This window comes from Dipteris shenzhenensis, chromosome 11 (genome assembly GCF_047967505.1).
Source record: "Dipteris shenzhenensis isolate YYH24624 ecotype China chromosome 11, Dip_SZ_1.0, whole genome shotgun sequence".
Taxonomy (NCBI): Eukaryota; Viridiplantae; Streptophyta; class Polypodiopsida; order Gleicheniales; family Dipteridaceae; genus Dipteris; species Dipteris shenzhenensis.
This window is the reverse complement of record NC_141606.1, coordinates 33020463-33038084: the sequence shown is the minus strand read 5'-3', so window position 1 is coordinate 33038084 and position 17622 is coordinate 33020463. Positions and strand designations below refer to the sequence as shown.

General features: G+C 45.1%; 1 protein-coding gene across 3 annotated transcripts; it reads left to right on the top strand.

Moving 5' to 3' along the window:
* Positions 1-2135: 2135 nt before the first annotated feature.
* LOC147896931 (PR5-like receptor kinase) lies at positions 2136-17622 on the top strand. Of its 3 annotated transcripts, none has more exons than XM_087381710.1 (3): positions 2136-2258; positions 3113-4839; positions 17514-17622. In XM_087381710.1, the coding sequence occupies exons 1-3, from the start codon at positions 2192-2194 to the stop codon at positions 17532-17534; spliced, it is 1815 nt and encodes a 604-aa protein (XP_087237836.1). In that variant the 5' UTR covers positions 2136-2191; the 3' UTR covers positions 17535-17622. The 3 variants fall into 3 exon arrangements, with proteins under 3 accessions (XP_087237836.1, XP_087237834.1, XP_087237837.1); XM_087381708.1 differs by lacking the exon at positions 17514-17622 and adding an exon at positions 13387-13546; XM_087381711.1 differs by lacking the exons at positions 2136-2258; positions 17514-17622 and adding exons at positions 2301-2445; positions 13387-13546.

The following is a 17622-nucleotide window of genomic DNA, read 5'->3' as shown; positions in this document are numbered from 1 at the left end:
GCACCATGTCATCCCACACATATCTCCCTACACTGACCAATCCCACTACCTGCCTCTATGCATTAATTGCCCCACCTCCACAATAATTGCCTCATTATTGTCAATCGTGTTGCCAACTCTGTGCTTGGGTAGATTCATGAGTTTACCAATGGTAAGACCTCCTCCTATCAGACCTCGACGGTCAGGAAAGGCAATGGGTCACCCTTTTTTGATCGGTAAGCCACCAAAAAACGTGGCTTACCACCTTCTCGGGGCTTCGCTCCCAAGAAAGGGCTCCTGAGGCCCTTCCCCTCCAACCATTCCATCATTGGGATGAATTTTAGACGGAGATCCTGTCGAGTAACCCTTTGGGTGTGTTCGCTCTCTCTCTCCTCCCTGAAGGGGCCTTTCCCTCCAACCATCCCATCATTGGGATGAATTTGGGATCTTGTGGAGTAACTCTTTGGGTGCCCTCTCTCTCTCTCTCTCTCTCTCTCTCTCTCTCTCTCCTCCCTGAAGGGGTAGGGAATCGACGTTGGGAGCCGATTCCTAGGAGGAAACCGGTGCCATCCGACGACCGGCCGTAGGCCTGAAGCTGGTGGCCCGATTTTCGATCGGACATCGGCGATCGACGTCAATTTTTGGCCGTTAGCGATTGGGGGAGGGGGTGGACACATGTTCGGTTTGGATTGACTATTTGGCCTTTCGTTTGACGGGTGTCGAGTAGTGTTTGGTCCATTTGGCGATGGTTGGAGGGATTTTGCAGATGTGGATGCGGGTGGCGATGGCGACGTGTCGTGGGCGGTGGCCACGTGTAGTGTTTTGGTTGGCTGCATGTGGGAGTGGGTGGTTGGGGACGTGTCTATGTTTGTATGGCCCACGTGTTGTTTTGTTATTAGTCGGTTGTTAGGTTTTCGGATTTTTATTATGGACCGTTCAATTGTGGTCGATCGTGTGGTGGTGGTTGTTATTATTTGAACTATTTTTTGTGGTGTTTCATTTGTGTTTTTGACAGTCGGGGATGCGGGTGACGGGTTGATCCAAGGGATGGTTGGTGCTCTTCGATTCTTGTGTGGATGATCTGTGATGTTGATAGTTTGTTATGTTTCGGTGGTTTGCTTTACAAATTTGTGCTTCGCGCGGTTGTTCGTTTCGTGTTATATATGTGTTTGCTTTCGGGATGTGTGGAATGGGTGTTTTGCGAGATTTCTATTGTGATGGAGGGGGTTGATCATCCTTCTTTCTATTTGGGATTTGGGAGCGATGAGTCTGTAGTTGGTGCTGCTTCTGTTGGTGTACATGCTGCGCGGGACGGTGTTGCATCGGCTGGTGGGTTGGGTGTTGCAGATACTAAGTGTCGAGTTGTTTCTAAGGTTCCTTTTCTTGCTTTAGATGAAGAGGAGGAAAGGCTTGAGTGAGGGAGGTTCGAATCGGTCCTTAGCAAAAGATGAATGGGCGAGACGTAGGTTTGATATCTAGAGGCGTGTGAGTGGAATGGATGATGCCGTGAGGATTGAAGACTTGGATTTATGAGAGCTGAACGAGATGCTGAGGAGCTTCTTTCTGCGGGTTGTGAAGTGTGATGATAGTCTTTATCCGCTTGAATCGATTATGGGTATGTTTCGATGTTTCTGCCGTATCCTACGGAGGGCGTAGGATGTTTGTGTGGCTTCTACTAGTGTGATCGAGGTTCCATTCAATATTGTCAAAATTCCTATATTTAAGGCTTCTCAGAACCCTATGGTTGTTTCAATGAATCGGTCTGTGCAAAAGTCTGCTTCGAATGACACAGAGAAGGACCGTATTGTCGGTGTAGCCGAGGAACATAAGGTCCTGACGATATCAATTTCAGAGGAGGTTTGCCTACTATTGCTTGTCTCGATTCTGTATGTGTGGCAGGAAAGAACTTCATTCCATTCTTCGGACAGATTTTTCTCATGAGAGGGATGAACTTGGTGAATATGTGGAGTAAGTGATTTGCTTTTGTGTTTGTTGCTTTGGTTTTCTTAACAATACGTGACATAAGGCACAAAGAAAAGGTGGCTGAATAGAGCTTTGTCTTCTTGCAAAAGAAAATTAGGGCTTTATGTAGACTCGGGAGGCTCTCTAGTTTGACGAGAACTCTCTTCTTCTTATAATCCTTGGTATTGCTTTACTGTTTAACTTGCTCTCTTCTTCTTCTTCTTCTTCTTCTAATTCTTGTTATTGCTTCATGGCTTCCGTGCCACTCCTCACGTCAATCTTTATATTCCTCTGCTGCTTCTCTGTCCTCGTATCAGGTTAGCACGCACTCTACTATTCTTTTATGTGTGGGAGTGGAGATCGGAATGTGGGCGTGAATGGAATTTGGGCATCTGTGCCAGTGGAGGTCAGAATTTTGTACGTAGATTCATGTAAATAAGCGCGCAAGCTAGCTGCGACGAGCGTCGTCGACATGCCGACTCTGAGCTAACGACGATCGAAAAGGTGAGGGACGTAAAGTCTGGTGCACTAGGGAGACGCGAGAGCGGAATTTGGGAATAAATGATTGTATGTAGCCTGTGTAGATGTTGTAAGCGCACAATTAGATAGGGACAACGATCAACGAATACTATAGTACACACTGATCGAAAGGGTGAGGGACGAGAACTTTGCAATAGCGAGAGTACGTCAGATGCACACTCTTCAACTCTAGAGTTGCAGGGTGGAATTAAAAAAAAAGGTTGATAACATCGTGAGAGACCAACATACACAGCAATTACGATGACACTTTCAGCAGCACATTTGAAATAAACACTTGGGTCACTCAGTTTGCTAGAGGCTGAACGTTAGTTACGTCTATGGGTTTAACCGCGTTCCAGACAATTGATTCGTTTGGAATCGCTACGACCGAGAACGATTTAACAGGTTGTGCGTAGCCTGTCTGAAGGTCGTAATGAGACTACAGTGAGCTAACGATCGAAAAGTGAGGGACGTAAGTCTGCAAATATATGGATATGCGAGAGCAAGTTCGTTGGAGGGGTTTAAACCAAATTGATTGCAAACTTCGTTCCAATCTTTGATTCATTAGCGATCGCTACAACGATTGATCGAGAACGATTTAACAGATGTTGGGCGTAACGAATGAGTACGATTCCGGTTTCTGTGGATGCAGGAGTGGCCTTCAATCTGGTGAATCGATGCTCCTACGTCGTTTTTCCAGCCATCAATACGCTCTCCGGTTCTTTGCCGGCATTCGGAGGCGCATTTACGATGTTGGGCATCAGTCCCGGTAGCTCCAACCCCGTCCATGTCCCTTCCGATTGGAGTGGACGCTTCTGGGGACGCACTGGCTGCACCTTCAACACCACCAATTACTTCGTCTGTGACAATGGGAACTGTGACGGTAGCAGCGGTCTACAATGCCAAATCAACGGCACCTCTTTGCCCGTTACCCTCGCAGAATTCAAGCCAGGAGCATCCAACAATCTCTACTTCTATCGTATCTCTCTCGTTGGTGGCTTCAACCTGCCTCTCGCCATCTCCCCATCTCCCAAATTCGCCTCCAAGAGCTCCAGTGCTCTGACTTGCGGAAGCCCCTCTTGCATAGCCGACGTCCTTCACAATTGCCCTGCCAAGCTGCAAGTCTCCCACAATGGCAGCACCTTCGCATGCTCCAGCCCATGCAACGCTTTCCAAAACCAATACTGCTGCACCAGCGCTTGTAAGCCTAATAACTACACCCAAGTCTTCAAGAATCTCTGCCCTACCGCCTCTACGTATCCCCAGGACGATGCATCATCTGCGTTCAATTGCTCTGGTGCCGATTTCACGATCACCTTCTGCCCGGGTGATGCACAACCTGGAAACTCGATTCATCTTGTCCTTGGTGCGGTTGTGGGAGTATGCGCAGGGGTTATTGTCATTTTGGCAGCTATTTTTGCGCGTTTGAGATCGACGTGGAAAAATCCACGGAAAAACGGAGGAATAAACATTTCCGACATTGGTCATCAGAGGTTTAAGTACAAGGAGCTTTATTCTGCCACCAGGGGTTTCAACCGCTCCGAATTACTGGGACAAGGAGCCCAAGGACAGGTTTACAAGGGCATTTTGAGAAGGGGCGGGTTACAAGTAGCAATAAAAAAGGTGGCTGCAGCTGAGAAAGGGGGCAGGGGAATGCTTGACCTCGTTTCTGAATTGCGTATCATAAGTGAGCTGAGTCACCGAAATCTGGTGCGGCTTCAAGGATGGTGCAAACACAAAGGAGAGCTCCTGGTTGTGTATGACTATATGCCGAACGGAAGTCTAGATAAATGGTTATTCGCAAATACCAAATTGATCATTGATTGGCATGTTCGATATAGAATAATTTGTGGTTTAGGCAGAGCACTGTTGTATCTTCACGAGGAAGGGGGAAAACGAGTTGTGCACAGAGATGTGAAACCCAGTAATATTATGCTGGATGCCAATTTTGAGGCAAAACTTGGAGACTTTGGCCTGGCACGTGTTATTGATCCTGATGCTATTCCACGGTCCACGAATGCGGTTGGCACAATCGGTTACATTGCCCCAGAGATTGCTATGACTCGCCTTCCTACTGCAGAATCGGATGTTTTCAGCTTCGGTATTGTTGCTCTGGAGGTGGCATGTGGGCGACCTAGCTTTCAATTAGCCTTTGAATCTGGTTTCTATTTCTTATTCGAAAAGGTGAGGGACCTGAACAAACAAGGAAGACTAATGGAAGCAGCTGATCCACGCCTGGCTGGAGGCTTTAATGTTGATGAAATGGAAAGGCTACTATTTGTTGGCCTGACTGCTACAGATTCGGATCCAGATAAACGCCCAACCATGAGACAAATTCTTGCTATTCTAACAAAACAAGCCCCAGCTGCCTTAGAAGAGGTTGGTAACAGTTTTGCCATTCTCTTATGACATCTTTCAGCATCGTATTACACTGCATCTGTCATGGCGTCTACTGCACCTTTTTTTTTTGTCAACTCGATGGTCCTTGAGTACACTAATTTTCTGCCAGATTCATGCCTTACGAGAGTGTGTTTTTGTCATTAATGTTTATGCTTTTGTTATGTTGTGGGCTGTCATACCAGATTGATATAGGCTCTATATGGAGTTTAGTTCCATCATCCATCCCCCATCCCCCATCCCCAGCGAAAATAGGAATTTCTGATTAAGCTTTAGCTGAGGGCATCTGTGGACCAATCCCTTGCGGGATACTTCATAGACTTCCCTGCTCATTGCCTTTAAGAACCCAGGAGCAGCAGCAGGGAGCTAATTGCGGGCTATACAATCAACATATACCTCTCTTGTGATATGATTGACAATGCATGGAGGCCAGGTCTTGAGAAATGGTTTGTGACAATCTGATGTCTTTGCAAGAATCTCCTGGACCTTGCTTTCCCTTTAGAGCTCAAGGGGAAGATAGTATTAAGAGGCAGATGACTACCATGATGGCTGCAGGTTGAGTCTCCTGTCTAGAGATAAGAAAGAGTACTCGGATGTGCCAGGTAATAATACCAGCTATGGTCTCTGAAATGTCATCTTTAAGGGGTGAGATGCTCTCCTGTGGTGGCTGCAGGTTGAGTCTCCTATCTACTGATAAGTAGACTACTTGGATATGCCAGGTAATAATACCAGCTATGGCCTCTGACATGTCATCTTGAGGGGGCAAGAGGCTCTCTTTAGGGTGTCGGTATAGCTTGAGCCTTATCCAAGAGAGCATAATTTTATTTTGCAGGACTGTCACCATGGTCTAACCTGACCATTAAGATATCCTGAATCAGGTAAGCTGTGAATCTGCCCAGGACCTCGTGCTGAAAATCTGCTCTGACTTAAGAAAGCTAGGTGCTCGCATGACACCACCCCACTTGACTGTGGATCCTGAGGGTGCATCTCCTAATCTACTGCATGCCTGGCATGTCAGAGGCAATCCTAAATAGATGGCCTCTTGTGTGCCACTAGTGCATCAGTGGCAGGTGCCATCTCCACTTCCTGCTAGTGCATCAGTGGCAGGTGCCTCTCACCACTAGTGCATCAGTGGCGAGATGCTCTCCTGTGGTGGCTGCTGGTTGAGTCTCCTGTGGTGGCCCCTGTGGTGGCTGCTGGTTGAGTCTCCTATCTACCGATAAGTAGCCTACTCAGATATGCCAGGTAGTAAGACCAGCTATGGCCTCTGACATGTCATCTTGAGGGGCGAGAGGCTCTCTTTAGGGTGTCGGTATAGCTTGATCCTTATCCAAGAGAGAATAAAACATTATTTTGCAGTTCTGTCACCATGGTCTAACTAGGTTACACGTGTATTATGTTATGTAATATGTCTGTGTGTGTGTGTATATATATATTGATTGATTGATTGGGGGGGGATTTACAAACCAATGGCACATACTTATGTACCTTCAAACCTTTCCCGTACAGCACCAATATTAACATTCGTGCCCTAGAGAACATTCTGACCATCAAGATATTCTGAATGAGGTAGGCTGTGAATCTGCCCATGACCTCATGCTGAAAATCTGCTCCGACTTAAGAAAGCTAGGTGACTGTCTCGCACGACACCACCTCGCTTGACTGAGGATCCTGAGGGTGCATCTCCTAATCTAGTGCACACCTGGCATGTCTAGAGGCAATGCTAGATAGATGGTCTCTTGTGTATCACTAGTGCATCAGTGGCAGGTGCATCTCATCACTTCCTGGTCAAGCCAGGGTCAATAGGTAATCCTCCATGAGAGGCCAACCAGAAGTAGGGGATAGCTGATCAACATCTGGATCACAAGCAAGCTTAGAAGGTGAATGAGATTCGCAATGTTGTTGAAAATAGTGTAAGTTGTGCCATATACTAAGGGTGTTTACAGACTACCCCACCATGGACATGCCCATGGATCATGGACGTGCAAGATTTCCCACCCCCGTCCAGCCATGGCCCAGATGCATTCAATGCATCATGCATGGGCATGGATGCCTGTAGCCCTAAGGTCTCAAGAGGACCCCAAAAGGCAACACAAAAAGCCTAGCCCTTACCCTAAGGGATAAGTTATATATACACTCATTTCTCTTCGTTCTTCACTAGAGTTGTACATTATAAGTTATATATACACTCATTTCTCTTCATTCTTCACTAGAGTCGTACATTACAAGTTATATATACACTCATTTCTCTTCATTCTTCACTAGAGTTGTACATTAGAAGTTTGTATGGTGAATTCTCCCACTCATACCTCCCTCGGCCTCCTCTCTTCACATTGTATTAGAGCCTTCCAATGGGACCTATGCTTTACGTTGAGATGAGTTTGTGTTTGTGTTCATGCCTTCCAATGGGGCTTGTGTTTGCACTCTAGAAGGGAGCACCGCTAGTAACAAAATGGGCAAGGCTTCGTGTGTGAGTACCATGCTCACCAACATTTTGGATATTCCTTCAACAAGAATTAGCATTATGTCATGTAAGCCTCTTACAAAGAGCATTGCAATCAACAATCAAGAATCATGGTTAAATGGTATTTCACTTCAAAAACAACGTACATGTGAAATGCCACTACTAGCACCAACAACACCATCACAAGGTATGGAACAAGAAGAAATTCTAGATTTTTAATCAAGAATCAAAGCTTGAGAACATCAGAGAGTTTTCAGAAGAAAATTTTCGAGCACCATAGTTAAACACTTAATGCAGTGCTACTGGCATGGGCCTCCACAACCCATGGCATGCTGCCTACAGGCTGCAGCACCAGCGAATTCCATGCTAGGCAACCTCAGAAGATAATGCAGGTCAAAAAACGCAGAGTTGGCTTTCCAGTCAAAAGCCAATGCTGTTGTCTTTTTTGTCAAGTTGACTTTTGACCGACCTGCTCAGCTCTCAGCATTGACCAGATGACCAGGGTAAACAATTGGCGTTGATCATCCGACCACGGTCGACCAGTTTGCTCTAAAAGCCTATATAAGGCAGCCCCCTTGGCCATTCATTTCATTCTCTTGCAGGCTGTTCAGGAGCAGCAATTCTTAGTAAGCACCATCGGGATCAGTAGCAAATCAGACCTGGAACAGGGAGCAGTAGATCTACCCCATCCACAACACCTACAGAGTTGAAAAACTCCAAGGTAAAGTACGCTATTGAAGTGTGATTGCCATACAGTAAATTTAAAGACTAACTGCTTAAAATCCTACCGCTGGTTCAGTCCGGATCACAACAGCAACCAAGGTTTGCATCCCGCAGCTCTCTTTGGCCCCAAATGACAGGTAACCCTACAGATCTCCTGGAATGGATTCCAAGAGAGTAGGATTACTAGGTGGGACCCGGATGATAGGGTATCTTGCTAACAACCTTGAGATGAGTCAGAGCATTGTTTCAAGGGTTGACCTAATGGGCTGGAGCTCAACCGTTGAAGCAAATCCCACGACAATCATGGATTGATTCTAGGAGTCAATGAAGAACTAACACTACTATTTGTTGTGTCCATGATTGTGGATAGGAGACGTAGCTCGATTGAGAAGAGCGGTCGACTTGATAAGACTGGTGTATTGTCAGTCATACAATAGATAGAGGTGTTAGAAATGACCCAACAGAGGGTACGCACAGCAGAAGACTGATAGTAATGCCTAGGAGCTCACACAGTGTGCGTGTGCGTGTGGGGTATGGAATCACAAACTTATTAAACTTAATGTGCAAAGATGTGCAAGCCAGTAAATAGACAATGCTCAGAAACAAATATAGAAGCAACTCTTTATATTTCCGTCCGTCCACAAAGTAGGACAGGATACAATACCAAAAGGTCCTTCTACTACAAGCCTACCACTTCTAGATCTCTGAGTCCGCGTGCTCCACCTCGAGCATATGTAGACTCTCTGTCTAGATCCCTTCCACCTTGCTGGCCGGAAGCCAGCCTAGGTGGGCTGCCACTCTAGCTCAGTCTGCAGCTTCTCCTAGGTCACCTTGTCCTCCTTAATGTAGGCCTAAGGCTCCCCCTTTGCTGCTCCTGTCTGATGTCCTGAGGGCTGCTCCAAGGAATGATTATGGAGGCCCCTAGAGCCCCCTTTTATAGGGCAAAACCCTACTCAAAATAGTCGACCCAAACTGGCCGACTTCAGGGTCTGTTTGGGCCGACCCTGGTCTGTAGGAATACATGCTGTAGGCAGCCCCTTTTAGGGCCCTTGTGGACCCCGCCTAGCCACGTGGCTTTCAGCCATTGGCCCAAGCAATGCAGCCCTATATCCTTGTTGGAATGGTCACCTCCCCATCTGTAAGCCCCCATTTGAGGAGAGCATGGGGGAGGTAGACAAGGGGATATTGGGGCTGCCACATGGGCAGCACACAATTAGGGCAGAGGCTGCCACATGGGCAGCACGCAGTCTGCCATGTGGGCAGCTGTCAAAACAGGAATGCATGGGCCTGCAAAAGAGGCGCACAGGTGGCAGCATAGGCAGGCTGAAAGCGCCTGCATGGCGGGCTGTCTGGCAGAAGAGATGGCGCAGAAGGGCGGGGCAGCAGATTAGGTCGGCCACATGGAGGCCAGGTGGAGCAGCAAATGGGGCTGCCAGTGGGCAGTGGCATGCCTTATATAGGGCTGGGCCCCTGCTTTGATTGGAGGGCTGAAGGCCCTAGAAGTGTGGGCCCAAAAGGCCCCGGGTTGTGAGCCCTTATAGGGCTGGACCAGCCACAGACTGGTCGGCCAGTTTGCTGCAGGCTGGTCGGTGTTTTTGCCAGCCCCTTGGGGCCTATAAAAGCAGAGGCTCTTGGCCTCATTTATCATCACTTGCAGCAGCAGTTCAGGGAGCAGAAGGAGCAGCAGAACAGACACCTGTGGGCCTCTATCCAGGAGGATTCAAGTGGGCTGTAGAGCTGCAGACCTAGCTCAGAGTGCTGCCTACCTAGCTGGTGCAAAGACAGCAAGGTGGAAGGGATCTGGACAGATGGTCTATAGAAGCTCGAGGTGGAGCACGCGGGCTCGAGTCTAGAGATAACTGGCAGATAGGAGAAGGACCTTGTGGTGAGATCAGAGGACCACACCATTGGTGGGACTCTGGATCTATCTCTTTTGTATTGTGTCCATAGCTTTGGACGAAAATATATTATTTTGGCGGTTTCTCTATCTGGCTGGTTCATTGTCTATTGATGAGTCTGCACATCTATTTTATGCACATAAGTTAAGAAGTTTGTGATTCCAGATCCCACACCACACTGTGTGAGCTCCTAGGCATTACTATCAGTCTTCCACTGTGCGTACCCTCTGTTGGGTTATTTCTAACATGGTATCAGAGCCCAAGTAGGAGGCTCACAGGTGTGGGAGCCTGAAGGCAGGGGCCTTGCTGAAGGACGACCCTGATTCAGAAGCTCTTGGGAATCGACTTCCATGACTGGAGGATTGTGCCCTTGCGAGAAGGAGGGTGACTCAGGTTCAGTCAGGTGTGTTCAGAGTTTTGGTCTATTGAAATTGAGTTTGGTTGACTTCGCTGTGTGGTATAAACAGCAGAGATGTCGACCTCAACAGCCTCTTCAGCCCCTGCTCTCCCTTCCTCCTCCCCCAGTTTTCTCTCATTCACTATCCCTAACTTTGGAGAGTCTGGAAAACTGGACGGGACCAACTACTCGATCTGGAAAGTGAAGATCTGGAGTCATTTAGTGGCTCAAAAGTTGTGGAAGCTGACCACGAGGGTGGAGGCCGAAGCCGGAGGACATGGTGCACAGGCAAGGGGAGATAGTCATGGAAGTAGATAGAGAGGAGCTCGAAGCTTGGGAAGACAAAGATGCCCATGCCCTGGCATTAATCATAGGGACTATGGCGAACTCTGTTCGTCCACATCTCCAGATGGCCGAGACATCAAGAGAGGCGTGGGTCACTCTGAAGGATCTGTACGAGACAGATAACACCTCCCGGATTTTGCTTCTTCAGCATCAACTCTACAATCTTGATATGAAAGAAGAAGATACGGTACATAGCCACTTGACAAAGGTCAAGGTGGTGAGGGATCAGCTGGCAGCAGTTGGTCAGAAGACAGACTCATGCCATTTGGCCTTGATGGTACTGAGAAGACTACCTCGGAGTTTCAAGAGCTTTGTTACGACCGTGACAGCAGGACAGAAGACCAAACCTCTAACATTTGAGGAGTTGGATCCATTACTGCTACAGGAGGAAGCTCGAGAGAAGCTCTATAACGAGAACAAAGACGACAAGGCGATGTTGGCGAAGGATTACGCTGACAAAGGAAAGGGCAAGCCCAACGGTGGCAAGTCCAAGAAAGACAACTCTGACGACGATGAGACTTTGAAGAGGAAGCAAAAGAAGAAGTGCTTCTACTGTGATATGCAAAGGACTGTAGAAAGAAAAAGGCGGATTGGGAAAACAAAAAGGAGTCCGACTCAGAATCAGAGGGAGAGGCCAAAGCAAATGTGGTAATCCAAGAGTTGTTCTTGGTGACATCACCGAGTGTTACCGAGGTCAGATATGTTGACCAAAAAATCACAGTGAGGATGTCTGACATAGAGATGTGGGTCGACGAGGAGTCAGATGCCTTTGTGAAGGTGAAGGACAGCATGGAGCGCTTGGTACCTTCCAGGTGTGTGGCTGTCGACACTGACACGAGGGTGGATTCCATGGAGGGCCCTGGGGTCTCATGGTCAGATGGATGTTGTACTTCAGAAGGGGACAGTACAGGATTACATAGGGTCTTGGTGGGTGCCTCAATGAGGTACAGGGTTTGCTTTCAGGGCAAACACATAGGCAGTACAACAGTCTGGTATGTACTTGAGATTTTGTATTTGAGCCTTTATAGTATGTTGTGAAGAGACTCTGCTCTTCATTTGTCTCAAGTGATATGAGATTGGAAGGAATTGGCCTTCTTCGAAGGCAGAAGGGGAAGCGGGAATTTTAGCAATGGCCAACAATGACTTGCTTGGAATGATTTCTGTTGAGGACAAGCTTGAGGGTGCCAAATATCCCATGTGGTCGTAATTGGTGTGCCACTTGTTGGTACAAAGAATCTTTGGACTATTGTAAATAGATCAGAGACTAGACCTGTCTCTTTGGCACATGCACCCACACATACTACGGGTGGTGCTACCGCAGCTACTGCTGGTTCATCTACCACTGCTGCCACACTACTGTAAAGATGAACGAAGGGGACAGCATGGATGCCTATCTCACACACATCCAAGATTTTAGAGAGCAGCTCATCAATGTTGATGAGAATGTACCAGACTCACAGCTTGTGTCCCTGACAGTGAATGGACGGTTTTGCTACGATGTTGAGGTTAGTGGCCAAGTGCAACCCCAACCACCACTACTCCTTCAATCAACTTGTTTCCTTGTTCCTGCAAGAATCGTAGAGCTGCTCCTATAGGGGCTGCCTCTATCAAAGCAACCCTTTGCCACAGATCAAGGAGGAAAAGTTAAGGGGTGCAAGAATTTCAGCAAGCCCAAGCCTTATGGTTCCTCATCTTCTTCTCTCCCGAATGATCTGAAGAAGAAATCAAGGTGCTGTGATTATTGCAGGAAGCTAGGCCGTGACATCTTTGAATGTCAGAAGCACATTGCCTTGGAAAAGAAAAAACAGTAGCAAGTTTTTGCAGTTCCAAATTCTTCTACTGGCCATGAACATACTTATGAGGCTACACATGGCTCATGATGAGTGGGTATTTGTTGTGACCTGTCACTACAAACCGAGAAGCATGCTTCAGCTTTGCCTATTTCAGATTCTAAGTCAGCGAGTATTTTGACAGCGGTGCTTCTAAGCACATTACCTACTGCAAATCTCTATTTCAGTCCTTGAGTGATGCTCCACATGGGGTATTGCCACTTGTGCAAATAATGCATCTTATGCTGTGAAAGGGATTAGACAGTTTAAAGTCACTTTTGAGTCAAGGGATGCAGTGACTCTATTAGAAGTGTTATATGTTCCAGGTATAAAAAAGAACCTATCTCAGCCATCTCCACAAATGACTTTTGGGTTATCTTTTGCTATCACTGGGATCAATTTTGTTCCAGCTTCCCAAAAGCAGGTGTAGTTAAAACAAGTTCCATCAGATTTTTGGGGAATCTAGCTCTTGTTTTGAGATCAAATAGCGAGAGATTGCTCCTAGGCAAATTGTGATTGACAAGGATAGACCCTCGATCAATTGTGATTTAACTAGAGCCCTATTCTATTGCTTTAGACTAATTATGGCACCATCTAGAATCTTTATTGGACTCTTTTCTCCCTTGCTAGCGGTTTTCCATTTTTAAACATAGTTTTCTGCTCTGGGATTGACGATCTCATGCCAGTATGATTGCTGGTCACTATTGGGTTGATGATTTAGGACTTTTTGGCACCATCTGACATCTTTTTGGTTAAAGAATTCATTATTAGTCTTTAATTGAGGCTGAGATTGGGATATTGGAAGTTTTCCACTAGAATATGGCTGTGGGATTAAGTTTCTAATTCATCTAACATGAAAAGTGATTGTGACAGTGTCTTCATGGAAGGAGGATGAAGAAAGCGTGAGCACTTCACATTCAGCATATTCCATTAGCTGAGTTTTGGGCACTCATTTTATTCTCTCCTATGGTTATAAAGGAGTGGGTTTTAGTTCTTTGTTCTCCTAGGACTTCATAGGTTGCAAATTTAGTTCTGGAATACTATTCATATTGAGATTCATCATTTTTGGAATATAGAAATACGCCAAGAATTTGAGCTCAAGCAAGGGGAGGGATCACAATTCACACCCCACGTGGCCTCACTTTTTCTGTGTTCCTTTCTTTCATTTATTTTTCAGTTTTAAGACTGTGGATGAATGGCATGTTGTGCTTTAAAATTTTAGTTAATGGTTATAAATTGTTGTTTTAATTAAATAAATCCTTGGAAAAATGCTTCCACATAAGCACGGTTCTTGTTGGAATATTAGAGGTCACCTCCTCATCTGTGAGCCCCCAAATGAGGAGAGCATGGGGGGGGTGAGCCTAGGGTTTGAGAGAATGCCAGATGGGCAGCAGCGTGGCTGCCATGTGGGCAGCAATCAGACAAACACGCAAAGAGAAGAAGTACCTAGCAGAGGGAAGCCACCATGGAAGGCAGATCTGAGGCAGAAGTGTCGGAAGGCTCTCCATGCTTGGAGAAGGCCTAGCTGTGCAGGGTTTCCAGCAAGCAAGGGCTGTGTGGACAGGGCGCTGATGTCAGCAAGGATCCGGGCAGGTGCAGCAAGCCGTACGAGCTGTCTTGGAGCATCTCTGGGACCCAGAAGGGACCTAATAGGAGGCGGACTGACAGCAGAGGGCTGGTGCACTGTTTGCAGCAGGTTTGGGCAGGATTTGGGGCAGATAACAGCCCCTACTATGGGCTGGATCAGCATGGGCCACTGGCTGGTTGCCACGTGGCCAGGCGGGCCAGCAAAGGGCCTCACAAAGAGGACCCTACAGGTCAGTTAGGGCAGACCCCTAAGTCGGCCAGTAGGGGGCCACTGGGTCTCTCCATTTCACCTACAATGTCGGCTACAAGGAGGGGCTTTCAGACCTATATAAGGGGGCCCTTGGGGCCTCCATCTGGCATCACTTGGAGCAGCAACTCACAGGCAGAAAGGAGCACAGCAGGGCTTCCCTTGGGCCTACATCTGGGAGGTGAAGGAGGTGAAGGAGGCATACAGGAAGCTGCAGACTTAGCTCAAGAGAAGCTACCCACCTAGGCTGACTACCTGGGCAGTAAGGTGGAGGGATCACTAGACAAAGAATCTACATAAGCTTAGAGGAGCACACGAGCTCAGAGATCTAGGAGTGCCAAGAAGTTAGTAGGAAATCTTTGGTAACATAAGAGGACCATGGTTTGGTGGGACTCTGCATCTCTTTTGTATTGTGTCCGGTTTTGGACGGAAATAAATCATCATGGATTCTATATTTGTCTTGGATACACTGTCTATCTATTAGCTTGCACAGACATAAATGGTTGTGAAGTACACACAAGTAAAGAACTTCGATTCTGTAGTGAAACACTTCCGCGTGTAATTCCTGGGGACGCTCTATCAGTCTTCCATTGAGGGATACCCTCTGTAGGGAATTTCATTTCTAATAGTCCTGACATGGTGCTTGTCCTAACTATAGAATGCAAAAGATGGATGCTTTTGTGTGTGTGTGTGTGTGTGTGTGTGCGTGCGCGTGGTGGATTCAGGAAGGCTTGGAAATGGAAGAAAATCGCAGCATGGTTGCTCAAGCCTACGCTGATGATTCCTTTTTTACCCCAAATAATACTCATAATTATCTTTCTGCTTTGATGCAAGCTCTTTCGCTTCTTGCTTTTGGGAAATTCTTCTGGCTCTTTGGTTTTCATCTGTGCACTCAGGAGTTTAATCTTTTCTTTGTTTGGGTTGGTTATTGGACACTTTGGACTTCGTGGATAAACAGGAATTGTAAAGTCTTTGGTGATCCAACATTTTCTTTATTTGCTTTCTTCAAGCGTTCTCTGCAGCAATCTTTTTTTGACTGCTTGTAGACTCGCTACATCGATCATGATGTATATTTAGCATATACAGAGGTTTTCAGCTGATGTTATTTCTAGCTCCTCGCTTTGAGGTGGTTTTTCTTGCAATATAAACAATCATGGCTTTCACTTTTTAAAATGTGTGTGTGTGTGTGTGTGTGTGTGTGTGTGTGTGTGAGAGAGAGAGAGAGAGAGAGAGAGAGATGTATTTACTATTAACGTCTTCGGGAGGCCTCGCGGCCTATGAGATAAAATACAATCAAGGAATTTGAAGCTCCATTTGTGTGTAAAGCTGGGAATCCATGTTGTGGTGATGCAAGTGTTCAAGGTTTATTGCTCATGGATAGGCATGGGATGTAGCGACACAAGTGTTAATAGGGCTATTAAGAATGAAGCCTGTGTTCCATTTTGGACATTATAAGGCTTATAAAGATTTGTCTATCTATTAACATTGAATCCCCATGAAGGTGCATGCCTTCTTGTTCTTTGATTTGGAGCTTCTATAGCTTTGTTCCCCTTTCTTGCATTTGCATCTATATTTCAGGCTCTAGCACACCTTTTTTTTAATCTTTTTGTAATGAGCACTTGTACAGAGATATTGTCATTGTGTGGAGCCAGCTTTCCTACATTTGCTTCTATCATGGGCATGTTTTATTCACTTGAAATCGTAAAATTTGATAGAAGGAGATGAGATGTTATTGTAGGCAGATGCTAGAAACATGTGTGTTGAAATGACTATTATAAAACAAAAGGCCTTGCAGTAGCATCTATTTCATGATAGTTAGCATTCAGCTTTAATGATAGTTAGCACCTATTTTATGATAGTTAGCCTTCAGCTTTGTGATAGTTACTACTTGTTTCATGATAGCTACTACCTATTTTATTAGTTAGCCTTCAGTGTGATCATGATAGTTAGCACCTATTTTATGATAGTGAACCTTTCAATTTTATGATAGTAAGCACCTGTTTTATGTTCATTGGCATTCAGTTTTATGATAGTTAGCTCCTATTTTATGATAGTTAGCACACTATTTTATGATAATTAGCCTAATGTCAGTATGCTAATTAGCACTTGTTCTATCATTGTTAGCATTCACTTTTAATGATAGCTAGCACCTATTTTATGATCGTCAGCATTCAGCTTTAAAGATAGTTTGCACCTATTTTATGATTGTAATTTGTTAGCCTTTAGTTTTGTGATAGTTACAACCTGTTTTATGGTAGGTAGCATGGTAGTTAGCCTTCACTGTATTCATGATTTTTAGCACTTGTTTTATGATAGTGAACCTATTAGTTTTATGATAGTTAGCATTCAAGTAAGCACCTATTTTAGGATTGTTAGCATTCAGCTTTATGATAATTACCTAATGTCAGTATGCTAATACATGTTATATCATTGTTAGCGTTCACTTTTAATTATAGTTAGCACCTATTTTATGATAGTCAACATTTAGCTTTAAAGATAGTTTGCACCTATTTTATGATAGTAAGCCTTTAGTTTTGTGATAGTTACTACCTATTTCATGGTAGCTATCACGTATTTTATGACAGTTAGCCTTCACAGTGTTCATGATTTTTAGCACTTGTTTTATGATAGTGAACCTATCAGCTTTATGATAGTTAGCATTCAATTTTATGATAGTAAGCACCTATTTTATGATCGTTATCATTCAGTTTTATGATAGTTAGCTCCAATTTTATGATAGTTAGCACATTGTTTTATGATAATTAGCGCCTCTTTTATAATAGTTAGCACCTATTTTATGATAGTTAGTACTCTATTTTATGATAATTAGCACCTCTTTGATATAGTTAGCACATAGTTTATGATAGCTAGCATCTATTTTATGATAATTAGCACCTGTTTTATGATAGCGAACATATCAATTTCATCAATCGTTAGCATTTAGTCTTTTCATAGTTAGCATGATAGCTAGCATGCAGTTTTATGATAATTAACACATATTTTATGATACTTAACACTTGTTTCATGATAGTTAGCATTCAATTCTATGATAGTTATGACCTATTTTATGACAGTCAACATTTATGATAGTTAGCACTCGTTTTTATGAGAGTAAGCACTTGTTTATCATAATTACCGTCCAATTTTATGGGTTATTTTTTTGTAGGTTGAGTTGTTCCACATTTAAAGCTTGTCATCTTGAAGCCATAATTCAATTGCGTTCATTTGAGTCACTAAAGCCTTTCTTTATTCGTCGAGTGAAGGATAGATATACA